Below are 27,042 nucleotides of genomic sequence, written 5' to 3'. Positions count from 1 at the left end.
ACTGCCATCTTGTCTGATTCAATCTTAATTTACTAGCCAACATCCAGCCCATTACTGCCTCCAGTTCAGAGCATCCACCTCCTCCCTAGGATCATATTATAAAAAAAGATAGAGCTGGGTACTATATGCAAGCAGATGACACTTCAACCCAAATCTCAGAATGACCTCTCCCAACGATTCCATGTAGATGTTAAACAGCATGGGAGCCCATAGGCCAAGGGGTCAAGAACAAATCCCGCAGCACCATTTCCCAGACTCTCTCTTCAAGAATGGGCTGGAACCACTCTGAAGCAGTACTTCTAGTCCCCATACCCAAGAGGCAGTCCAGAAGGATAACATGGTCTATGCTATCAAATACAGCTAAGAGATCCAGCAGAACCAACAGGGATATACTTCCTCTGGCTAATTCTTGGTGTAGGTCATCCCCCAAGACAACCAAGGCAGTTTCAGTCCCAGTCCCAGAATGGAAGCCAGATTCAGAAGGGTCTAGAGATAATCCATATTATAGAAGATCCTCTGCAGCCATACAGCCATCATAATAAATATTATTATTTATGGACTGCTTTTTAACAAAGCATGAGCCACCTAATGGCGCAGTGGGGACATGACTTAACTAGCTAGCCAGAGGTCGCCGGTTCGAATCCCCGCTGGTATGTTTCCCATACTATGGGAAACACCTGTATCGGGCAGCGGCGATATAGGAAGATACTGAAAGGCATCATCTCATACTGTGCGAGAGACAGCAATGGTAAACCCCTCTTGTAATCTACCAAAGACAACCACAGGGCTCTGTGGTTGCCAGGAGTCAATATCGACTCGAAAGTACACTTTACCTTTTAACCTTTTCAACAAAGCAAGTTTTCAAAACAGTTTATGTGGCAAAATAAATGAAAAAGGGGGTCCCTCACCAAAGGGGTTCACAATCTAAAAATAAACACACCAGCAATTGTCTTCATTCTGGGAATCTTTTCCAGTGGCTAATAGCTATTGCCCTGCTAAATATAAGAGAACCACCACTCAAAAGGTGCCTCTTTGCTAAAGCTAGCCAAAATATATATGAGATCAAGTTTTAAAACAAGTTTCTGCATAGCAAAATTCAAAATGTTTTGCAGTTCAGAATAGGAACAGTTAAAATATATGCACCCTTTCTTTATGAAATTTACTGGTCACGAAAAACCAACAATAAATAACAGAAACAAAATAAATGGTTTCTACTCTTAAGTTAGGCAAAGCAAGAAGTAAAGCAAAATCCTGGCCCATTATTCAAATCTCCAGGCATCTACAAATCCACTTGCCAGCTCGCCCGTGCAAATGCCCCCAGCCCTCTGGCAAGCAGGATATCCAGCACCACACAGATCTCCTCCCTTGTGTGTGTGTGTGTTTGTGTGTGTGTGTTTTAACAGAAGATAAGAAATAGCAGGAATCCAGTCTGAGCAGCAGGAGAGGGCTCCCACTGTTTCCTACCATCTCCATACCCCAGTGCAAAGGACAGAACATCCGCTTCTCTCCTAAGCCCTCAGCCCATGTAACAGAAAAGGATCTGAGGGAACAGAGAGGATTGGCAATGACAACAAATAATAGTTAGCTAGTGAGCTATGCCTAGGTTTGTGGCTCCCTGCAAATCTCAATTATCCATTTTCAGTGTCAAATTAAGAGGAGGAGCACTGCCTGGTGCTTTACTTGTCCACCACAATTTCAGAATGTGAGGCTGTGCCAAATATAAAAGCGAATTATAGTTTTAAAAACAAAGAGCATTCAAAAAATTTGAGCTGTTTAAAAAACCAACTACAATTCTGAATTTAGTATTAAAAGTATATTTATTGTAATACTGTTTGACTCCTCACATCCACTGCAGGGAAGTTATTTTACATTACAGGTCAGCTACTGAACACCCCTGGGCCAAATCTGGCTCCAAAAGCTGTACTACCAGACCCTTATTTGCCATCCTAAAAACAAACAGAAAAGGCATTTGTGGAAACAGAACTTGCACACAAGCTACTTCAGGGGATGGGGAGAAAAGGCAATGGCCCCTCATTCCTCACTCTCTGTCTCCAAGAAAACTTGTTAATGACCAGGGCTTTTCATGATGCCTAATTTTCACAATCATCAGATGAATTCGATACGTTCAGAAATTGTTACTTCCAGAAGAGAAAGTGTGTGTGAGTGAGATCACACGGCAGTTGAAGTGTCAAATGTTCCTTTCTTAAAACTATACCTAAGAGGGGAAAAGAAAAGCAAATCACACCCATGCATTCAGAAGCGAATGCCATTACCTCAGTTCAATCCAATGCATGTGACCTAGTGACAGATAATGTGTGCAAGATACAGTTGTGGCAGATAAGCAAGGCATACACACAGAAAGAAATGTGAACCAAAATACCACAAAATATAACCAAAAGATCCTGTGATTCAGAGCCCAGAAGAACACCACACATGATCACCTTTCGGACATTTGCAAAAATGGCAATTTACCATTGACAATGAGAAAAATAGCATTATCAATTCTCAAATGTAATCGAAAGTTTTTCACAATGGCAACAAGATGTAGCATACAACCTTCAGTGTCATGGGGGGCAGGAAGTTTTTTGTTTTAACTCAAAGAAATTTCTTCTCAGTAGCTAAATAAATCAGGCTGTTTTATATGGGGAGACTTCCAGACAATAATTTCTTAGAAAGCCTTGCTTGGTGGTATGCATGCATTTATGAAGTGTTAAAGAGTATATGTTCTCCTTTAAGGCAGAAACACTCTTGTCCAAATCTGTTCTGAAAACAACCTCCGGACAGACATTCTAAACTGTGTGCTGCCATCAGATGAAACTTGTCTGTGTTTATTAGACAATTCATAACAATCCCAGAGAAATACTAGATAGTCTTTCGGTTGAGATGCTTGCCTGGAAGCTATAACGCACTTATCAGGCAGTCATCTAAATTAAGGATGCAAAATTCTTCTTCCCTTTGGGAGACTATGCTGACTGGACTGCTAAAACCTTGATAATCACTGGTGGGGCTGACAGACTCAAACACAATGAACTAGCAATGACTTTGGCCTACATGGGCAAGGAGAAATAGTCATTTATACCTTCAAAAGTCAGCTCCCAACTTGCTGTCTCACTCTAGCACAACCAAGAAAAATGATGTGCTTTGAACACAGGAATAATTTTGTTCTTAATGGCTGAGGTCACCAGGAGCACGGCACAGGTTAATCCAACACTCCAATGGTATTCCTGAGACAACCCTCTTTGCTTCCTCCCATGTGAGTGAATGGCTGCTATTTGATGCAGAACAATAAAGAACTGCATTTGGGTGACATACTGTATTACCCCCATCACCCATGGCAGAGGTGCTTTGTGAATAAATATCAGGATATCTCCTCCTACTCCTAACAGCACATCCAGGGTTATGAAGAAGGGTCAGGAGGCTGCATTTGGTTTAGCAGTACAGCAGACAAGTTTGGAAATGTAGGCCTGATGCCACCACTTGTTCTGCCTGTGAAAATGAAGGAGTACAAGAAAAGCAGTGGGAGTGGCAACATGAAAAAGAACTGAACATCTCCACATACATTTCCAATCAAACGTGGCCCTTTAGCTAGCTATAGGCTAACTATAATAGCAACAAACAGGCTTACTCTACCTAATTTTATTTAATTGATATGTAGGGCTGGTGTCAGAATGGTGGTTACCGGTTGAGGTCATGCCACAGCAAGGGCCACACAGCGGAGGGCCATTTGGACCTACTCTCCCTCAGGTGCAGAGTGCTCTGTGGGGCATGTAGGGCAGGCACCCTGCACCACATCTTGCTACAGGCATCACCTCATTGGTCTGTTGCTGCCACCTTTGCCTCCTCTTTGCTTCTGCCACTCCCATTCTGAGATTTTCCCTCTCTTCTCCCTTACCAGCCCCATCACTGGTGCAGGCCAGAGCACTCTCCCCTCACTGGCCTCATCATCCGGGGCGTGCTTTGCCTTCCGGCCTGCACCAGTGCTTGATGTGCAGATTGGGCAGCTGTATCCAGCTTTGCCTGCCAACTCATCTTTTTCTCTTTGCTCCTCCAGCACCAACCCTTGCCCCTGCTGACTCTTCAGCACCAAGCTTGTCCACTCTACCCCCATTCAGATGTTTGCAAAAGAAACCATGTTCACAGTTACAGCGGCTGAAAGTGGGTAGGAGGTCCCACTCTGTGCAGTCATTCACCCCCTCTGCCTTGCCCTTCATGATTTGAGAGCTGTCTGTGTGAAGGGGGAAGTGCCAGCCGTCACTCTTATGCTACTTCCCCCTTCACACAAACCACCCCATAATCGTGAAGGGCAATGTGGAGGGGATGAGCGACCGTGCCGGCTGGAACTTCCTACCCACTTTCAGCCATTGTAACCATGAGTGCAATTTATCTGCAAATGTCTGAAGGGGGCTTTTGTCTCCCCTGTTTTGGGAGGAGACACAGTAGACAAACTTGGTGCTGGAGACATAGTGGAAGATAGAACATGCTGGTGGCTATTAGCCATGATGGCTATGTGGAAGCATCATCTTCTTCAGAGGCTATATGCTAGTGAATATCAGGTGCTGAGGGGATGGGGCAGCAACACAGAAGGGCTACTGTTTGGTTGAGGGCTTTCCAGAGGTATCTGGATGGACTATGGACTGTTAATCTGATCCAACAGGGCCCTTCAAAAATTCTTCTGGGTTCATTCTCTCTCTCTCTCTCTTGCATTTCTATACTACATGCATCTTGGGGTGAAGAGCTGGACAGGGAAGCAATCTGGAAGCACTTTCAGACTTCATCGGTTTTCTCTCAGAGATAGATGTACATCATTTGACTTTGCCTTTACAACAAACAATAACCATAGCATAACACATTAAGATTATTATTGCTGCAGTATTGCATGAGCTGATCATTACCAGCCATTCTGAAGCTGCTTACAACAGGAAAATGGAAGCTTCTATATAAAAAGGCTGGCAGTAAGAGAGAGAAAATATAATGGAATTTAAAAGAAAAAGAAATTGTCAAACTACCCACTTTCATTCTATTCAAATGCTGTATTTGCATGCAACCAGGTTCTTTAATCTTGTAGCATGTTCTCTGTATATTTTAATTTATTATAATTGACCACAATAAATATTTGATATAAATGCAGCTTTTCATTTTGCCCAAGTACGCTGCAGTATTCCCTGTGGTACTGACCTGCCATAGGAGGCAACAGTAGCTGATCTCATGACAACTGAAGTACATCAGAAGGAATATGCAGTGTTGTTGTGGTAACGACCTACAGACGGATTCCTGACAGGAGCTACCAACTAACACAGAAATCTGCAGAAGACCCACACATGTGCAACTGGGCACAGCCTTTGAGTTTTTAAAAAAGTCTAAACTGCAGGACATATGTTACAAATATGAATACATGATTATTAAAGGTCTCCTTTCTAAACAAGTCTATTTCTTAATATTCCTGCTATGAGGTCAGCAGGAGACATGTGACACAATGGACCAACAGAGTTCCACCTGGCACATAGGGTGCCAACCACCCCCATGGGTTTCTAACCCATGGGGTACTTGGTTCTGTTGTTTCTGAGGTGTTCTGAGTGTGGATTCTATGATAGCAAATGAGAGTGAGTGGATTCATGGTGTCTCATTGAAAATCTCATTTGCTATCATAGAATCCACAGTCAGAACACCTCAGAAACAACAGAACCAAGTACCCCATGGGTTAGAAACCCATGGGGGTGGTTGGCACCCTATGTGCACTACATCACCACTCGCTCTGGGCCACCCCAGCACCCCCCAAGTGCACTTATGGAGCTGCTGAAAGCTCCATTATAGCTTATGAGGAAAAACCTTAAAGATGCGTAAACTTCAACAATTCACCAAAAACCAGCCCTCTGCCCAAATCCTTTGAAAAAATTCAGGTAGCTTCCTTGCCCCTACCTGGCACTACCACCAACCCCACACTGCTCTAGGCCATCCCTTTGCCCCTGACATGAAGCTATACATTTGCTGACACCTCCATGCTTCTTTATGGAGAAAAACCTTAAAGACGCGTAAACTTCAAAAATCACTTAAAAATCAGCCCTTTGCCCAATTCCTTTCAAATAATTCTGATAGCTTCCTTGCCCACCCTAGGAACTACCACCCACCACACTCCACTCTACGACACCCCTTTTCCCCCGACGTGAAGCTATACATTTGCTGCAATCCTAATTATTCTCTATGAGGAATTCAAAAATACTTTAACAATTCACCAATAATCAGAGGAGTGTCCAGTTGCCTTGGGGTTTTTTTGGGTGATAGGCACCCCTGTCTGTCTACCACCCACCCCGCTTTTGTGCCCCTAGGTGCTCCACAATAGGGGATATGGACTGGTTCGGGTCCCATTATACTCTATGAGAAAAATAATTAAAAATATTTCAAATATTCATTAAAAATTGTAGGACTGTCCTATTGCTTCAGGGTTTGGGTGGTTGTTGGCACCCATGGGTGCTCCACAATAAGGTATAATGGCCTGGTTCGAGTCTCATTATATCCTATGAGAAAAAAATAAAAATAATTTTCAAAAATTCATTAAAAATCGTACAAGTGTCCGATTGCTTTGGGGTTTGGGTGACAGGTATCCCTGGGTGCCAGCTACCATCCTACCAATTTTTGGGTGTCCAAACCGGTCCGAATCGAACCACCCCCTGGTTCAGTTCGAATTCGAACCTGCAGCTCGAACCTGATGGCTGGTTCGGTTAGAATCTGAACCTCCGAACCACCCCGGTTCGGATTCGAACCAGTTCGCACATCCCTAGGGGATAGCAGAATAGAAGAAAAAGAAATGGAAAAAATAACAAAATACAAAGATCTACAAATTGAAATTGAAAGGCCATGGCAGAAAAAGACCAAAGGAATCCCAGTAGTAACTGGTGCCCTAGGTGCAATTCCAAAAGACCTTGAAGAGCACCTCAACACCACAGGGGCTACCGGAATCACCATCAGCCAGTTACAAAAAGCAACTTTATTGGGAACAGCCTATATTGTGTGACGATATCTATAATAACAACAGGAACAACACTGATAATAAAATTCAGCCATCCCAGGTCCTTGAGAAGGACTCGATGTCTGGATAAAACAAACCAGTCAATAACACCTGTCTGGCTGTGTAAAGAAGAAATAATAATAATACTGTATCCCATTGCTATTGTAGACAATTCCTTCAATCTGATTTATAAAAGAAGAATTTTTCCAGTTTTTGAGAAGTAGTGGATATTTTATTTTCATGCAAGTGTAGGAAAACAGGCCACAGAATCATGGGTCTTTGGTGAGGAGTGGAGGAGGAAGGCATGCTTAATTCTCAGTTTTGCTGAGCTTATAACAACAGGCCATGTGTAAATGATTTATGTATAAGCAGTAATATCACCCTGCTAATTGGCAAAGAGACACCTTTAAAGTGGTTATTCTCTTATATTTAGCAGAGGGAGAGCAACTGGCCCTATCCAACCCCAGCACAGCATCCCTCTAGTGCAGGCCTGCACAACATCCCACATCCCGGGGGCCAGATGTGGCCCGTGAGGCCTTTTTTCCTGGCCCCTCGGGCTATTTCCTCTTCCTCCCCCTGCTGCTTAAAAAACACCCCCCCAAAAAAAACACCCCCCCCAAAAAATCTAGCCGCTGCACGGCCAAGGAGATGGCTGCGGGGGTGCGGGTGTTCTTCCTTACCCTCCCCCACGGCAGCAGTGGCGCACAGCGGCAGAAACCAGAGCGACACTCGGGTCTGCTATTTGGCCCAGTGTTGCTTCCCAACTGCGAGACGCGCCTGCGCAGTTAAGTCTCTTAAGTCTCTCTCTCTCCCCCCCACCAAGACTGCGCCATTCTCTCTCTTGCTCTCTCCCACCAAGACTGCTCCATTCTCTCTCTCTCTCCCACCAAGACCGCTCCATTCTCTCTCTCCCACCAAGACCGCTCCATTCTCGCTCTCCCCCTCCCGCCAAGACTGCTCCACTTTCTCTCTCGCTCTCTCTCTCTCGCCAAGACTGCTCCATTCTCTCTCTCTCTCGCCAAGACTGCTCCATTCTCTCTCTCTCTCCCCCCAAGACTGCTCAATTCTCTCTCTCTCTCTCTCTCTCTCTCTCTCTCTCTCTCTCTCTCTCTCTCCCCAAGACTGCTCCATTCTCTCTCTCTCTCTTGCCAAGACTGCTCCATTCTCTCTCTCTCTCTTGCTCGCTCTCTCTCTCCAAGACTGCTCCATTCCCCCCCTCTCTCTCCCCAAGACTGCTCCATTCTCTCTCTCTCTCTCTTTCTCTCTCTCCCCCCAAGACTGCTCCATTCCTTCTCTCTCTCTCTCCAAGACTGCTCCATTAGGCACACTGCCTATTTCGAGCAGCCTGAGAGCTGGGTCTGTGCTGGAAACAACGTCCATGGTGACCAGCCCTACCGTGAGCAACCTTGACCTGGAAATCTGGACCTGTTTACTGTGACTGACCACGATTCATGTTCACCCCGATCCTGACAGCTGTGGAATCCCCGGTACTGACTTCTTGCAACGTTTTGTCTCTGTACCTGTCTGTCGGCTCTCCCTTCCCCTCTGAAAAGAGTGGTTTTGCAGCTGTTGGGCAGTAGGCCAATGCAGATCATTACGTCGCACGTCACATCTCTGTGTCACGTGCGCACGTGTCGCAGAGACGTGACGTGCGCAATGTGCGCACATGCAAAAGGCTTTTTGAAGCCTTTTGCCGACGACGGGGGAAAGGGCGGCAGGGAGGTATCCTGCTGCCCCAAAAGCTTTACCAAACGAACGCGCCGGCGGGGGAAACACGGCGGGGTAAGTACACCCTCCCCTACCCTTAAAGAGCCCTGCACACCAGTGCCGGACCGCCGGACCGCCCTCATGTCCGGACCGGTTCGGAGGCCTTCAGCATGGCCTCCGGACCGGTCTGGGCTCATCCCTATCATCACATTCTATGGCAGAGAATGCCATAGACCAATTATGCACGGTGTAAAAAAGGTATTCCTCTTGTTGGTCCTAAATTTCTTGGCAATCAGTTTCATGGAATGACCCCTGGTTCCAGTGTTGTGAGAGAGGGATAAAAATGTCTCTCTGTCCACTCTCTCTACTCCATGCATAATTGTATATACATCTATCATATCTCCCCTTAGTTGCCTCTTTTCCAAACTAAAATGCTGTAGCCTTGCCTCATAAGGAAAGTGCTCTAGGCTCCTGATCATCTTGGTTGCCCTCTTCTGTGTCTTTTCCAGTTCTACAATGTCGTTCTTGAGATACAGTGACCAGAACTGAATGTAGTACTCCAAATGTGGACGCACCATAGAGTTGTATAAGGGCATTATAATATTACCATTTTTATTTTCAATCCACTTCCTAATGATCCCTAGCACAGAATTTGCCTTTTTTAATAGCTGCCGCACACCGAGTTGACACTTCCAACAAGCTGCCTACCATGACCCCAAGATCTCTCTGTTGGTCAGTCAGCTCAGACCCCATCTGTGTATATGTGAAGTTGGGTTTTTTTGCATTTCAAAGTCATGCATCCTTTCTCTAATACTTTAAACATACTGAAAATACTTACTACCAAGAACCCAAATAAAATCAGCTGCTAATAATCACAGAAAAAATAAAGGCTGTTAATTAGAGAAAAACCAATGGAGTACATGCTATTGATAAACAGCCTGTCACACTGAGGTGATGACAAGAAGACCAAAATTTACTTATGTTCAGCTGAAAGAAGCCAGATCCATGAGATACTGTATTTACCTGAATAGAAGTTGACTCTGAATTTAAGACAATGCCTTAAAAGATAGAGGTTAAATACCGGTTATACCTGTATTTACCCCACAAAAAGAAGATTCTAATTCATGATGACCGCCCTATATTTAACAGGAAATAACTGGGGGGAAAACCCATCTTGGATTCGGGTAAATACGGTATACGAGATTGATATTCGAGATTATTTGCTGCCTATTGGAATGCTTAAGTTGCATGAGAGGCCTACACATCTTTTGTTTTCCTTTGTAAAATTTCCCTGAAGAGCTTTTGTACATTTCTGTTTCACACTACAATTGCAGCAGTAATGAAACGTCTGTCTAGGATGTTTGCTTCAAAACATAAAAATTCCACTGCTCTGCTTTCCTAAAGCCTCCTGCATTGCACCAGTTAATTTGATTATGCAGCTGCTAATTGGAATCGACAAAAATCATTGCTTTTCAAGCTTTGGACACATCAAGAACAGCATTTCTCCCTTTTCAATTTGTGGTGAGGCCAAAGAAATTCACCATCAAATGATTTTACCAACAGTCTGTTGTGGACCAGAAACACTGTCACACTTACAAACCAAAAGGTAAAAGACAGGGAACCCCCCCCCCCAAAAAAAATTAGTAACAAGGGAACAATTACAGCAGGTTGGTTAGAATTCACAGTCCTGACATTTCATTCAACAAATAATCCAATTCCTCTTGTATATCTTTGATCTACACAGCTAACTTAACTGCTTTGGTTAGGACTACTATTCAGTATATGGTATGCTTTGATCAGTTAAAGAGAGGCAAAAATTCCACCAACCACAAACTCCCTGGAAACCTCTCAAAATAGACATTCTACTTTTATAAAATGCAGGCTAAACTAACATAGCTTCTTCCCTGCGGGCCTGATAATCATGTTTAATTAAAACAATATGCCACTCACTCTTGCATTACAAAGAGAATGTCTAAGACGCAGTTCCCCAACACACCACAGGCTTTCAGTGGCCATGCCATTTAACCTCCATGGAGCAACCTGTCAACAGCAGTGATTTACTCAGTCAGGGCAATAAAGCACTGGGCTTGTCTCTCATGCATTTCATGTAGCATATGGTTTCTGGGACACAAACAAGTGACTGTCAATACATTCTCTGAGGAGGACCAGTATCTCTAGGAAGCGATGAAAAAGGATTAAAATGGTCTAGGGCCACTTCTTGGCTGGGAGGTCATTCAGTCTTGAGGACTAATGCCCATCAGGGTGATAGAGGAGCTGTATATTGCCAGGATCACAGGTGAGTGAAATGCGTGTCTATGCAGAGACATCGTGGGACTGAGTTCTTCTCTCACCACATCAATGTCCTCAAGAGTGCAGGCTTTTACTTTTCCATACAGAAGGGAGTAGTAATTATTCACTTGAATGGGAGAAAATAAAGGAGTGTCCTTGGGTGTCCACTCCGAGAGCTGGGATAAACCTGCTACAGGTATCTGTAGGATACCTACAGGGCAGCAGGCCTTGCTCCCATAAGAGGGGGCAATCAAAATTATCAGAATTTTCCTTATGAGGAAAGGCTACAACATTTGAAGTTTTTTAGTTTAGGAAGAAAGCAACTAAGGAAAGATGTGACAGAGGTTTATAAAAATTTTGCCTCACAACACTGGAACCTGGGGTCATCCCATGAAACTGATTGCCAGGAAAGTTAAAACCAACAAAAGGGTTTACCTCTTCATACAGCACATCATTATTCTATGGAATTTGTTGCCACAGGACACGGTGATGGCCGCCAGCTTGGATGGGTTTAAAAGGAGATTAGACAAATTCATGATGAACAAGTTTATTAATGGCTCCTATTCTTGATGGCTATATGCTACTTGCAGGTTCAGAGGTAGCTTCTAGGGAAGTGCACGGAAGAGGCAGGGGGGTAGGGATGTGCACGGAACCAGGCGGGGGTGGGCTTTAAGAGCAGGGGAGGGTGCACTTACCCCTCCCTCCACTCTTCCCCCGCCAGCACTCCTTTCTTCCAAAGTCCATCGTCCATGCCAGCGCACACAGGCGTGTCGGATAGGGATGTGCACGGAACTGTGGCTGGGTGGTTCGAAGGGTGGGGGAGGGTGCACTTACCCCTCCCTCTGCTTTCCTCCCACCGGCGCTCATTGCTGTTAAAAGTGTTTGGGGCAGCAGCGTACCTCCCTGCTGCCGGAAGTAACCGGAAGTACCGGGCATGTGTGTGCCCACTGCACGTACACGAGTGCATGGCAGACGAGTGCATGTGCATGCAACAGATGTATGCATGCCCGGTACATCCGGCCACTTCTGGCCAAGGAGGGCAACTGGGCGGCAGGGAGATACACTGCTGTGCCGAAGGCTTTTAACAGCAACGAGCACCAGCGGGGGGGGGGAGCAGCAGGAGAAATAAGTACACCCTCCTACGCCCTTAAAGCAGCACACACACCCCGTTGAACTTCGAACTGGCCCCGTGTTCAAACCTGTTCGAAGGCCCGTAAAAAGGTCTCCAAACAGGTTTATGCACATCCCTAGCGTGGGATACTTCCAGTTGTATCTGGTCAATGGGGCGGCAGGGAGGTATGCTGCCGCCCCAGTGAACTTTGGAAAAAAGCTGCACCGGTGAGGGAAGAGCAGAGGGAGGGGTAAGTGCAGCCTTCCCTGCTCTTAAAGCAGCAGCACCCCCCACCATAGAACTGGTGGAACCTGCTGTCTTTCGAACCATTCGAGAGGCCCATAAAGGGCCTCCAAACTGGTTCCGTGCACATCCCTACGGGGGGCATACCTTTAAGGGTGGGGGAAGGTTCCCTTACCCCTCCCATATTTCCCCCACCGACGCTCCATTGGAAAAGTCTCCATCAGGGTGGCAGCGTACCTCCCTGCCGCCCCAGTGTCCTCCTTGGCCATAAGTAAAAGGAAGTACCCGGCGCGCATGCGCACGCTGGACACGTGCATATCATACTCGCTCATGCACACGTCAGGCGGGCACGCAAGCGAGTGCAACACGTACGTGCACATGTGCTGGGTACTTTGTTTTACTTCTGGCCGAGGAGGAGAACGGGGTGGCAGGGAGGTATGCTGCTGCCCCAATGGAGAATTTTCCAATGGAGCGCTGGCAGGGGAAACATGGCGGGAGGGGTGGGGGTAAGGGCACCCTCCCCCACCCATAAAGTTGTCCCCCATAGGGATGTGCACAGAACCTTAAAGGTATGCCCCCCCACTTTCGAACTGGAAGTACTGCCAATCGTTCAGAATGGTTCCGAGGCCCATAAAGAGCCCACGGACTGGTTCTGTGCACATCCCTAGTAGCCTCTGAATACCGTTTGCAGAGAAGTAATGGCAGGAAATGGGGGGAAACTTCTTCTCCTGCTCATGGGCTTCCTGGAGACACCTGGTGAGCCACTGTGGGAAACAGAATCCTGGACTAGACCGGCTTTGGGACTGATCCAGCAAGACACTTATATTAACCACACCCAAACGCAGCCTTCTGATTGTATTACACAGAAACAACAGAGAATCCAGCCAACCTTTGCCCTCCCCTAGCTTTCATGTCTTGGTTATGCTACAGCCAACATAATGCCAATTGTTTTAAAGAAGAAATCCATAAGGAAGCCAGGAAATTGCAGGCCAGTTAGTCTAATGCCTGTTCCAGATAAACCAATAAAAAGCATTATGAAAACTAACTAAACATTATTAAGCATACAGAAGAACATGCCTTGCAAAAGAATCAGCATTATCTCTATAAAAAAGAAGTCATGCCTAACCAACCTTTTCAAATTCTCTGAAAGATGAAAGTTGGCAGAGGTAACCCGAGAGGTATTACATATTTGGACTTCCAAAGAACTTTTGGCAAAGCCCCTCAAACGAAATTAACTGTCATGGGATAAGAGGAAGGGCCCTCTTATGATTTGTAACTGATTAAATTACAGGGAGCAGGGAGTAGAACAATTCTCACAATGAAGTAAATGGCAAGGTACCTCAAGGATCTCTATTGGGAGCGCTGTTCTTTAACATAGACGTTATGTTACATATACGTTTGTACATTATGTGGTATCAGGAGCGTGGTGAGAAAATTTGCAGATGATAAATTATTTAGGATGATCACTGCAGCAGAATGAAGTGTTCTGCTCTCTAACTGGGTGAACAAATGCCTAAATGCCAAATGAGATTCATTCTAAGTAAATGTGAAGGGATGCACTTTGTGATATCCAGCAGCTGGATAAAAATAAAATCCATGCCAAGGATTGTATGAAAAGAGATAGAACTCACTGCCACTATCAAAATTATTTTATACAAGTAGATGGCATGATCGCATTAGGATTATTATGTAGAGCAGCTGTCTCCCCATCTCAAAAAGATGTAAAGCTGGAAAAGGTGGAGAATAAGTCAAACAAAAGCCAAGAAGTGCCCCGCCCGCCGCCGCCTTTCTCCTCCCCCCGCCGCCACCTTTCTCGCCCCCCGCCACCTTTCTCCCCCGCCCCCTTTCTCTTCCCCCGCCCGCCGCCGCCTTTCTCCCCCCCGCCCCCCGCCTTTCTCTCCCCCTGCCCGCCGCTCTCTCCCCGGCCTGCTGCTCGCCGCTGCCTTTCTCTCTCACTGCCGGCACTTTCTTCCCCCTCTCCTCCTCAGTCCTCACTTCAGAACTCTCGCAGCCTGTCATGAGAGTTCTGCTGCCAAATCCTGGGCACGCATGCCCCAAGAGAATTAAATATATAGATACCACATCATATGTGTATCTCTAGGCGGCATACACAATTTAAAACAACAAATATAAACCAGAGTAAAAATAAAACAATTTCACACAATAAAAAAGTTAAGGCAACTTCATGGGATAAAAACAATTAAACAGTTTGAAATTTATTTCAGTTAAAAGTGTTAGAAAACAGGTGTGTCTTGAGAGTCTTCCTAAAAGCAATCAGAGATGGAGATGCTCTTATTCTGACAGTGAGTATATTCCAAAGCCCTGGGTCAGCCACAGAGAAGGCCCGGTCCCAGGTCATCACCAAACCAGCCAGCAGCATCTGTAATGGACTTCTCCAGATGATCTTAATCAGTGGCAGGGTTCATGACAAAAAAAGGCACTTTCTTAAGTACCCTTGACCCAAGCCATTAAGGGCCTTCTATATAATAACCAGCACTTTGTATTTCACTTGGAAACATATATGACTGCCAGTGCAATTCTTTTAAAACCGGTTTTATACGATCCCTTCAGGTAGTCCCAGAGACCAGTCCGTCTGCTGCATTGTGTACCAATTGGAGTTTCTGGACTATGTACAGCATGCATTACAGTAGTCACTCCATCAGTTGTGTCTGTAGGATATGATTCCAGCCAGACTGGGGGACTGCTGAATGTCTGGCTGCACATTTACAATATAGGTGGCCTTTGGGGGAAGCACTGTGATGCACCATGCAGAAATCCATCAGGAGCAGCTCCAGCAAGCAACCAGGAAAGCTGCACCCACTGAACCTCCACCAAAACGCACCCCTGCCACAGGCCAATCCCGAGCTAAAAGACCAAGGCAAAGGGTGGGTGAATGGAGCTCAACCTCCAAAGTCAGCACAACACGCAAGACCACACAAAGTCCTCACAGCCTCCACAATGCAGAAATCAAGATGGCCACCCCAACCCGTGATTTCCATGCTTCCTAGAGCACAAGTGAAAATCAAAAACATCCCAACTCTCATCCTAAACCAAAGGTTTTTGGATTATTGAATCTATTCAATTGGTTATGGAATGTGAACTCCAAAGGAAGAGGGACAGGTGTGGGAAGCCAGGTAAGTGGTTACAGCACTGTGGGGGATAAACAGTGGTGGTTTGGAGGGTGTATGGAATGAATTTGAAAATGCTTGCACCCAAAAATGCAAACACACACACACACACACACACACAGAGAAAAACACACACATGCACCATAAATGCACACACAAAACACGCGCATAAAAGCACATACACCAACAAGTGCACATGTGCACAAAAATAAATGTACATGTACATTACAAATGTACACATAAATATGCACAACATCCATACTTGTGCATACACACATGCATATCAAGCACACAGTGTGCACATATACACACACGCACACATATTTATTTAATGCATGGTGTAGTGGTTAGAGTGCTGGACTAGTACTGGGGAGATCCAAGTTCAAATCCCCATTCAGCCATGAGACTTGCTGGGTGACTCTGGGCCAGTCACTTCTCTCTCAGCCTAACCTACTTCACAGGGTTGTTGTGAGGAGAAACCTAAGTATGTAGTACACCACTCTGGGCTCCTTGGAGGAAGAGTGGGATAGAAATGTAATAATAATAATAAATAATACCACTGCCCTATACAAAAAGGCCCTGGGCGGTTCACAATATAAAAACTATTAGAACATTAACATAATTAAAATAATTTAAAATATATTAAACACTATAAAAACTGAAACTTTAAAACTATAAACTAAAAGCTTGACTAAACAGGTATGTTTTTAGTTTCTTCTTAAAAACATTCAGAGAAGGGGAAAGTCTAATTTCATTAGGAAGTGAATTCCAAAGCCCGGGGGGGCAACTCAAGAAAAGGCCTGGTTTTGAGTCACCACCAAACGAGCTGGTGGCAACCTCAATTGGACCTCCCCAGATGATCTTGAGAGGTGGTAGGGTTGACGAAGAAGAAAGTGTTCTCTTAAATGCCTTGGACCCAAGCCATTAAGGGCATCATAGGTAATGACCTTTGTATTTTGCCCGGAAACTTACTGGCAGTCAGTGTAGTTCATATATGCACATGCGGACACAGAAATGTGCACATATGCAAACGCAAAGACACAAGCACACATGTATGCATGTGCAAAGGCACACATGGACACATTTGCACATACAAACACTTGGGCACATCTACACACATACAAAGATGCACATATTCATATGCAAACACACACGCACACCCAAAGACACACATGAACATGTATGCACACTCAAAGACATAGACACACACAGCACACAAGTACACACACGCAGCCCAAACAAGCATACATGCACAGAAACAACACACGCACATGAGTACGGAAACACAAAACACATTCACATAATGCAAAGATGCATACAGGCACACAGTGTAGGATATATTCTCTCAAATCTCTCTCTGTTCATAAGGGCTTACTTCTGAATAAGCCTCGCCTGCACAAGACTGAGGCATCCCTTTCCTCCCCGCAACATCCTCCCGCTCAACATCCTCTGTTAGGCAGAGAGTGACTCCCTCCAATCTCAAAATTACCTCACAGGTGACAGTGTCCTGTTGCCCATCCCCCACTGTCAGAATGCCAACAGGAAAACTGCGCTTGACTTATAGGATAAGAAGATCTCATTGACTTCAATGGATTGACTTTCATTATACCCATTTTGTAAACAACACCGAGCTACATCTGCTAATATCTGCTAGCCATGGTATCTAAATTGAACCTCTGTGTTCAAAAGCAGTCTGCTACTGCATAGGGGTGTGCGAGCTGGCTCGATTCGAGCCAGGCTTGACAGGTTTGGGGTTGAACCAGACTGGCCTTGGCCAGTCTAAGTTTGAGCTGAATCAGGTTCGAACTGAGCTGGCTCAGAGCTATACTGGTAAACGGGAATCCAGTGAGCAGGTGAGCTTTCCTACATATAGAGTGGGTGGGAGGGGAATAGAAATGTACTTACAAGTACGAGCCACAGCTGTGGCTCCCCCCACTCCCGCTGGCCTCCCAGGCAGGTTTGGGGTTGGTATGGGCCTCAGCCCTGAGCAGAGGCATGAATTGGCTCAGGCCACAGAGGGAGGCTGGTGGGGTATAGCCCCACTGGCTGCCACCACAGTCACAGCTTGTACTTGAGAGTACATTTTTACTCCCCTCCCCTCCATACTTGGAAAAGCCCATCTGCCCTGTACTGGTAAAGGGGAATCCTCACCAGATTCCTCTTTACCATATAGTTTTGATCCTGTCAATCTGGCTTGGTTTAAACTCGAACTGGGTGCAGCTTGAACTGGGTGCAGCTTGACCAGGCCAAAACCGAGCCAGGCCAGCTCAAATCTCATCCAGATTTGATCTGAACTGGAAAATCCAGTTTTGTGCACAGCCCTACCACTGCATAATGCTTGCTGAGCCTTCATGATTTCCGTGTGAGCTTTTGAGAAACATCTGGTTGGCCACTGTCGGAAACCAGATGCTGAAGAATGAACTTTTGGTCTGATCTAGAAAGGCTCTTTTTATGTTTTTAGAGTGTACCAAAGGAACTAGCTTCCATGTCTATTCCATATGTTTCATTTCCAGTTTGTACTTGTTCTTGGAAGATTCAGACTGAAGCAAAGCAACCTTCCATTTTATGTGGATTCTTTAAGGACCCTACACACTGCATTTGTTCTGGTAGTTGATACCTCTTTACAGCAAACCAAGGCAGCATTACATTTCATCCTCAACAACAGTATTGGAGCCAGCAGGAAGATAATGGATTATGTTTAAAGTGAATTATCTTATTTAGTCACATTGCTATCATATCATTTAAGCAATTACGTGCTTAAGAGCCATGAACAAGGGAAGTATGACAAAATCAAGTCAGATTAAGCTTAAATTTGTGGATTTCTTGAAACAACAGTCAGTAAGCGAGCAGGATGCTTCTTAATTATTTCCAGTTTTGGCGGTAGCATCAAGCACTACAAATTACTCAGTTATCAGTTTGTAAACAGTTCCTTTAGATAAATATTCATAGTTAGGTATTGTTAAAGCAAAGCAAATGCACACTGCATACACACATAGACAATGCACTACATAACTTTACATTCTGTGAATATATTCATTATTTTCTTTTTTATTCAGCCCTTAGTCAAAGCAAGCAAACATGTATCAACTGAACACTTTTAAAACTGGTACACTAATGTTCACTTCATAATTCAAATTCAGTTGTGCAATGGACATCATATATAATATTCCATACACCCTATTTCCATATAGCTCACTATGTATGCATACGTGACCATCAATACAGATATTTACAATTGTTCCATTCAGCAGAAAAACAAAACTGTACTTGGTGAATACCTTTTAAATATCAAGAAAGGTAAATCTTTCCAACAAAGTACCCCTGATGAAAACATGTCAACTTTTGGACAAAGTCTGATAATTAAGCTAGAAGACATGTGGAAACATTAATTTCATCAAGGAAGCAAAACAATAATTATTCAGTGCTGGTTATCTACCTCTCAGCTTAATGTAGATCATTGAAGACTTGCAAGAATATTTTTGCAGTAATACTCCCATTACTACCAGCTGGCCACCTCTTTGTTTTCTATTTGTCAAGTTAAATATAAAGATAAATTTATGTACACAAATAACAAAAGCAGAAAAAAATAGATTATGCCTACAAAATCCATTACAAGTTATAAAACTCGGACAACACCCTCTTTTCCTATGATATGCTAATAAATTCATCTGCTCCAAAACTCCATTTTGACAACTTAAGAGTCAGACCCATCTGCTGACACCTGCAGAAGAGTTATAATGGTGCAGGGTGGCCTAACAAAACTACCAATTTCTAACAGATTTGTTAACTATCCCAACAGGTATCACAATACTGGCTTGAAATGCATTTTAAAATAATAAAATAAGAAAAGTGGAAACTTACTGCAGGAATGTTTTAAATTCAGAGGGCTCCAAATTCTCCAGATTAAGAACTTCATTGTTTTTCAGATTATGGACCAGTCTTCCAATAATGTGTGAAAAAAAATCTGGAATTCTTGCTAAAAGCACTGCCTTGTGCGCTCTGAACAGAGTGTTGCCAACACAGAAAATGACATCAGTTTGGGTTTCCTCTTTAAGAAGCCTGTAAGAAAACAGAAATAACTTCATAGCTGAGCTAAAAGTAAGGTTTAAAGAGACACACAGGCATTTTGTCCAAGTAATTTTAAAAGATTTTCATAGTGGAAAAAATGCTAGTAAGATTAGTGACCTGAGTAGAACATATCCTTGATGGATTAAAGTAATAGTCCCTGCCCAATTTTGGACAAGGCAGCAATGTTTTCATATGTTCTAACTGTCCTTATCTACAAGTAGGGATATGCAAGGAACCAGGTGGGGGTGGCTCGAAGGGGTGGGGGTGCCACTTTAAGGGCGGGATAGGGTGCACTTACCCCTCCCCCGCTTCCCCCCCGCCAGTGCTAGTTGCCCGTAAAAGCCTTCAGGGTGGCAGTGTACCTCCCTGATGCCCCTTCCCCCTCTTTGGCCGGAAATACTGGGTGCGCGTGGACATGTCACGTGCGCATGCCGACATGCACGTGCACGCGATGTGCGCACATGCACCCAACACTTTCAGCAAAGAGGATGAAGGGGCGGCAGGGAGGCACACTGCTGACCTGAAGGCTTTTATGGGCAACACGCGCCAGCAGGGGGAAAGCAGGGGGAGGGGTGTGCACCCTCCCCCGCCCTTAAAGTGGTACCCTCCCAGCCCCGAACTTCAACCCCCCCCCGGTGTTTGAACCTGTTTGGAGGCCTGTAAAAGGGCCTCTGAACAGGTCTGTGCACACCCCTATCTACTAGTGACGTTTTCTCATTTTTTTGTACCTGTCCCTGTCATATCACGGACCCTATTACACCTTTGGGGAAGTGCTCCCTCATCCAAATTTCTAGAGTTTAAATCTCTTGTTCGGGCAGATACATCTTGACTACTATATGTGCAAGTAAATGCACACACATAAATCCTAACACACAAAACACAAACTGCTATATTCTACACCGGTAAGGTTCATTTTGAACTATTAGATATAACATTAGGTCAGCACTTTAAAAAAACAAATATATATTCTACCAAAAGAAGAGAACGTCTTCTTCGTCATGAACGCCACCGCCCATTGAGATCATCAGGAGAAGTCCGCCTGCATTTGCCACTGGCTCACCAGCTCGTCTGGCGGCTACTCAGGGATGGGCCTTCTCCGTTGCTGCCCTAAGGCTTTGGAATGCACTCCCTAGTGAAATAAGAGCCTCCCCATCTCTGACAATTTTTAAAAAGTCTTTAAAAACACATCTGTTCACCCAGGCTTTTAACTGATATTGTTTTAATGTTGTTTTTAGAATATTGTTTTTTTTAAAAAATAATTGTGGTTTTTTAAATTTCTTGTTTTGTTTTTAACTAATGTTTTACCTTTGTTTTTATCTTGTTGTAAACCGCCCAGAGATGTAAGTTTTGGGCGGTATAAAAATATGATAGATAGATAAAATAAAAATATTATCTTCTTTGGTTTTAAATCATGGGACCAGACCCAGTTTGTTACCAAGGCCAAACCATATTTTCACTAACCGCAGAGTGGATTCCAAAGCACGGTTTGTATTCTAGAAATACAGGCAAATTGTGGCATTTGAGCAGTTTCTTCTCCCACCTTGATAATCCTTCAGTTCCTTATACTCAATGCAATCTAGATGGATCAATTATAGTCTACATAGATTGGTAACAGCTCTTCAGGGTGTCAGCAGAGATATTTCGGAGCCCTACCTGGAGGTGCCAAGGACCAAGTGCCAGAACCAGGGACCATCTGCATCAAAAGCATGTGCTCTACAACTGAGTAGTAGCTACAGCTCTGCTACTGTGCTATGGCTCTTCCCCTTCAAACCACATTTCAGATCCAGGTTTAGCAGCCACTGAAGAATCACAGCAGATGTTGGTTCTGATACCATGACAAATTTTGATTTGGCTTTATAAACTATGGTTTGGTGCTACTGAACTATCGCTAAGCCATTTCTTTCCTGGTCGTCTAAGCGCAAGAACTAGACAATATTCTGTATGTGTGAACAGGTGGTTGTGCACATGTATATATTTTTCGATGAATGACTCTACATACATGCATTTATTTTAAAAGTGAATCTGAGTACAGGTCCCTCAAATGCAAAGTGCAGAGAGGAAGTGTACTCCTGTAGATATGTCAAACATAATATGTGAATAACTGTACATACATACTGATTTGTACACGCTACACAGATTGTATGTGCCAACAGAATGATAATCCCAGTGCTTTCCTTCCATTCCTCAGTAACTGCCTAGCCAGACAGAAAGAGTTGCTGATGGGTTTGAGTTGCACCTATTCTGCATAAACATAACAGCAAGATCCACTGTGACATGGATCTTTCTTTCTTTTCTTCCACTCTCCATCCCTTTCCCAATATATGCCCATACATTAACAATCTTTATTTCCTTCTTCTCCTTTATCTATTTTATTATTTCACAGCTACTTTTCAACTCAGAAAGGCCTCCAAAAGCACCACACAACATTAAAATAGTACAAAAGTTTACAGACACAATACTAAAGCAGTCCATCTGCTTTTATTAGTTATCCTTTAGCTATTGGGGAAAGTTGGGGGTGGGGGTGAAATGGGGGTGTTTTCTTGCTTATATTGTGTACTTAAAAAAAAAAGTACTAACCATCTGCAAGGAGAAACAGATAAGGGGATCTTCCATACTGTAATAAGTTATGAGCTTTCCCCGCAAGTTCCATGTTTTATCCTCTGGCCACATGTCAAGCAGAGAGTTTGCACAATATTGGCAGCTCCACCTGCTGGTCAGCTCTTGTATTCAGTGATTAACCCACTGGGAGTTTTACACACAGGAGGCTTTACTGTGTACTCAATGCTATCCAAAAAAACGATGCAAAAAGTGGATTTTTTTACCCTGGATATAAACCAGGTTGCATTCTAACAAGCAGTGAAAAACCCGAATCATGTGTGGAGTGCTCCCCAAAAGCTTGCAGGGACTTCGGGGTAAATCTGCCCAATATGTAAACGCACCCACTCCATTCCGGAGGAGATGCAGGCTAAAAGCAAGGTGTGTAAAACTTCCAGGCGTCACAAAAACATTATGAAAAAATGTGGATTACTGAATCACTGAATGCAAGAGTTGGCCAGCAGGTGGCAAATGCCAAATATGCTCTCCCTGCTTGATGTGTGGCAGAGAAAAAGAACACAGGAGGAAGAAGAGTGAAAACCTGCAAGAGTGTGTGAACAGCCAGTCAGATCACACTGGCAACTTTGCAATTCAGCAGAGCCCTTAGCCATACCACAGTAACTTCGGTAACACACTTTATATGGAGCTATCCTTGAAGATGATCTGAAAACTTCAGTAGCCACAGAAACAGCGGCCTTGTACCAGTCAAGCAGTCATGATAAATCACAATTAAAAGAGCTTCAATGTTTATCAGTTAACTTGCAGGCCCTGTTCAAGGTGATAGACTGGATCTTTAAAGCCCTAAACAGTCTGGATTCCAAGTGGTTTGACAGCATTGGCTCCAGCATGAACCACAGAATATGCTTCAACTGTCAAGTGAAGACTTGATCCAGATACCATCTCCATCCAAATTGGTGGACACCAGAGTCTTGGTCTCTTCAGTGGCAACTCCCAAGTATGAAACTCCCACCCCATGGAGATCTAACCAGCCTTTTCTCTTCAGGCCTGTAAAAGATCAACTAAGATCATTATTATCTGGCCTGAAGTTTTGCTCTGCCATGCTGTATGGTATAGATTTTTACCATACATTTGTATATTGTAAAAGTTAGGGTGATGATTTTATATGGTTAAAACTTGCACTTTTATATTAAACTGGGCACGGTGACTGTAACCCAACTCCTTGTGAAGCGGAGGACAGGGCTGCCTTCGGACATCACAGGAAACCTGAGGCTAACTCAACGGGTTTCAGTCCCCAACCTCTGGGTGAACCCTTGGTTTGTAGTAAGGTACACTCACCAAACCGAGAGACTGGAGGCTGGAGCATGTTGTATGGTTTGGGCAGATAGCCCAAACCAGAGTTAAGGAAGGAAGCTGCTCCTGCTGCTTGAAATCCATTGACTGGCACAGCTTTCCTTCCAGGCTTGGAGGAAGCCCGCACAGTCAATTCCTGCCACTTTGCAGTCTCCTAGACCATAGATCTTAATCGTCTGGGAGCGCACTGGGGGACTCAGAAGCAAACTTCAGGTCCATTGGGCATCTGAAGGCAGCCGCCTAGAGGAGGATCATTTGAATGCGGCAGTTTGGGGCTGCTGCTGTGAACTATGCTGAGCAGGAGTCCATTATGTTAAGAGTGGTACTGGTATGGCGATTCCTGGCAATCTGAGAGCTATCAATCAATAGATTGCCTAAGGAGAGATGATTCGGCCCAAGTTGAAAAAGAGCAGGCCCAAGTTCGCTTGCGGATTAGCAATGGGATTGCACCGATAAGGAGCTGCTGCAGTGTAGCTTGGACAAGAGAGTATGACTCAACCTCTAAAATAAGCAAATAAAATAATTGGCACTTTTATATTATAGTCACCTTGAATCCTAGATATGCAAGAAGGTGGGTTAAACAATACTAAAACACTGAACCCATGGGATGTTTCCTATTGCATGGACACACACAATCAGCATACATGTAGACCTATACAGTACATGGGTTTCACTACGTTGTTTCCTACATGGAAGTACCATACACGTAGGAAAAAAGCAGCGTGCGGCTCTGCCTGAAGTTGTCCCTGCTGGGAATTACTTCCAACAGTTCCCTCCTACGCCGTGCCCCCCCGCCCCCCACAGGCTTCCTACTCCACTCCACCTGCTCATGTCCTGCTTCAGTTGTTCTGCCACCTTCTCCTTCAGCCTCCGCCTCTCCGAGGTACCCCTCTCGCCGCCTTTTCCTCCTCCTTCCCGGGCCCCCCCAGGGCCTCTGGAGGCAGCGTCTCCACCACAGCACGCCATGAACCAAGAGCCACTCCCGCAGGGCGGCTAGGCAGGACCTCTGGACTGGAGTACCAAGCCTTCGTACGACTCACGTCAGTGGCGAGGATTGCGATTGGCACACGGTCCCTAAGCTGCGCAGTTTCAGACGAGCATCTCTGTATTTCAGCTAACAGTTTCCTCTCCGGCCCCTACGCCAGCCGCGCTTATCTTTCTTAGTAGGGAGTCTCTCAAAATTATCGAGTTGAGAGACAAGCGCTTTCTCCATGCCGGAAACCTGTTCGGTTGGGTAGTGCCGAAGAAGTGCCCACCCCTTCCCTCTTGTCATTGGACAGCAAAGTCATCAGCTAGACCAATTGTACCCGTTCTCGCTATCTGTCGCCTCCGAGTCCCGCCTGCATCTTGTTTAGCATTCTTGTGCTCACGTGGTAGCTATGTTAATTCCCTAAGGTTTGTTGGGGAAAATATTACGGCCAATTTTTTTGACGAGAGAAAGATGAAATCCAGCTTCTCAGGAGAAGGAAGAGAGTGCTAGAGAACTGCCAAGAATACGCCAGTGAGTCAGTGGCACGGAAGCAGGAGCGCACATAATTATTATATGCACAGAGCTATATATGCACTACAGGCAACCAGGGCACACTGGCAGTGCTATCGTTATTGTGGTAGTTAAGGAAATAAATTTAGGTTGATGAACACCAATCTAACTTAGCATGCAGAATTCAACAGCCCAGATAACCCTTAAACCTCAGAGGCAAGTTATGCACATTCTTCAAGTCATATTATTTTGCAATGTAATCATGCATCTTTATAGAGAAGCAAGTTTTATTGCATCATCTCGCTTGTGCTAATCAGTATTGCTAATGTGCAATGCTAAATAGTAATATATTAGTCAGTATTGTTTTTTGTTTGTTTGTTTTGCCTTTTGAGTCAACAGTGCCATATCACAGGTTCATTGCTTTTAATTTCTATACACATTTGAAATATAGCAGGTCTCAAAACATTTGAAAAAGTGTCTTACACATAGGATTGAAGCCTTAAGCAGTCAGTCAAACTTGGCTCATATACTATGTGCAAAATCCACAGGAGTTAACATGAACACACCTCTGGAATAGTTTATCCCAGGCAGTGACCCCAGATGCTAACTTGGAAATTATGTTGTAGTAGGAATATAGTATGATCCTTCTTCCACAAACAAACTGGAAGAAGGAATGTAATGTATGGATTTGTATGACATCAGGGTAGAGCAAGGAATCTATGAAAAAGAATAGCGGTGAAAAATAGACAAATTCTTACCTTAGGCATTTAACCCCTGCTAACTAAGCAAACAGGCACCTTTTAAAAGTGGTGATTTTTTTTATTTAGCAGGGGGAAAGCAACTGGCCCTACCCAACCCCAGCACAGCATCCCTCCAGTGGCTGTTGTTGGTGTCTTTCTTAGGTTTCCTTTTTAGACTGTGAGCTATTTGGGGACATGCAGCCATTTAATTAATTAATTAATTAATTAATTTCTGTATGTAAACCACTTTGGGACTTGCGTTGAAAAGCGGTATATAAATACTCTTCGTATTCATATTAGACACAAAAACTTTCTCACAAATCTGTTTTCAGATATTTTAGAATTTGCTGTCTTTGTCACATTTAGATTGTGCCAGAAGAAAAGCAAGAAACTTGCTGTTTTACAGAGAGTCTGGCAAATGCAGAAACAACAACAGCATTATTTCTGTGATTTATTGTCTCTGTAGTGGTAAGGAAATAACTAATGGGTTTGTGTATATAGCACCATGTGTAGAATATCCATATATTATGTACCATTGCTGTTGGTCACATATCTCTAAAAGATGGGAGTAGCTAGGACATGGTAGGGGAGATAATTAACTGGTGTTCACTCTGAAACTCCAGTTTAAGACCGCCCTAGCCTGAATCGAAAGTTTCATGCCTACCTTTCTTAGCTTATAGTTTTTAATATTGCTATCTTCCATGTTATAGTAATTTCAGAACTGAGATATGCTATTTTCTACCCACACCTTTAGTAATGTTCCAAATACATTTTGCAGTTTATGGAAAATTATCTTTGGATTATTGTTTCAAACCCACTTAATTTCCTTAAGTGTCCCTTTGGTGTTTCATTATATAGAAAGCTGACAGTTCAGTCCCATACTTGGAAGTAAATACAGCTAGCTTCAATGGACTTGTTTCGTAGAAAGTTATGATTAAGCCTACAGATTTAATTGCAAACCACTTAATGGCACTTAATGACTAGCAAGCCAGAGGTTGCCAGTTTGAATCCATGCTGGTATGTTTCCCAGACTACGGGAAACACCTATATCGGGCAACAGTGATATAGGAAGATGCTGAAAGGCATCATCTCATACTGCATGGGAGATGGCAATGGTAAACCCCTCCTGTATTCTACCAAGGACAACCACAGGACTCTGTGGGCGCCAGGAGTCAACACCGACTCAACAACACACTTCACATTTACCAGTTACAAAAATGGCAGCTGTCAGCTTGTGAAGCTGGATGTAGCCAACATAGCACTCCCTAGTAACTGTGATAGTGATGTCATACATAAGCCAGGTAATTGTTAATGGGTTCTTCACATTGTCTGCCATCCATACAAAAATATTTCTATAAAGACCTGGG

At 44.2% G+C, this 27,042-nt stretch overlaps 1 protein-coding gene across 2 annotated transcripts in view; it reads right to left on the bottom strand.

Annotated features, from left to right (window-relative positions):
- Nucleotides 1–24,627, bottom strand: part of BTBD8 (BTB domain containing 8) — a 65,434-nt gene extending 40,807 nt beyond the window's left edge. The window contains exons 1-2 of one of the 2 annotated variants that reach the window (XM_053248004.1): nt 24,496–24,627; nt 19,343–19,540 (exon numbers count right to left, since the gene is read on the bottom strand). Coding sequence is in view for 1 of the 2 variants with exons in the window: in XM_053248003.1 (XP_053103978.1) it covers nt 19,343–19,540; nt 24,279–24,421 (341 nt within the window). In the remaining variant the exon portion in view is untranslated. Of the gene's footprint in view, nt 1–19,342; nt 19,541–24,278 lie in introns of both variants that reach the window. The other variant, XM_053248003.1, reaches the window with a different exon arrangement.
- Between the last annotated feature and the right edge of the window lie 2,415 nt (nt 24,628–27,042).

Source organism: Hemicordylus capensis, chromosome 4 (genome assembly GCF_027244095.1).
Source record: "Hemicordylus capensis ecotype Gifberg chromosome 4, rHemCap1.1.pri, whole genome shotgun sequence".
Taxonomy (NCBI): Eukaryota; Metazoa; Chordata; class Lepidosauria; order Squamata; family Cordylidae; genus Hemicordylus; species Hemicordylus capensis.
The sequence above is the reverse complement of the archived record's forward strand: the minus strand, read 5'-3'. Positions and strand labels throughout refer to the sequence as shown.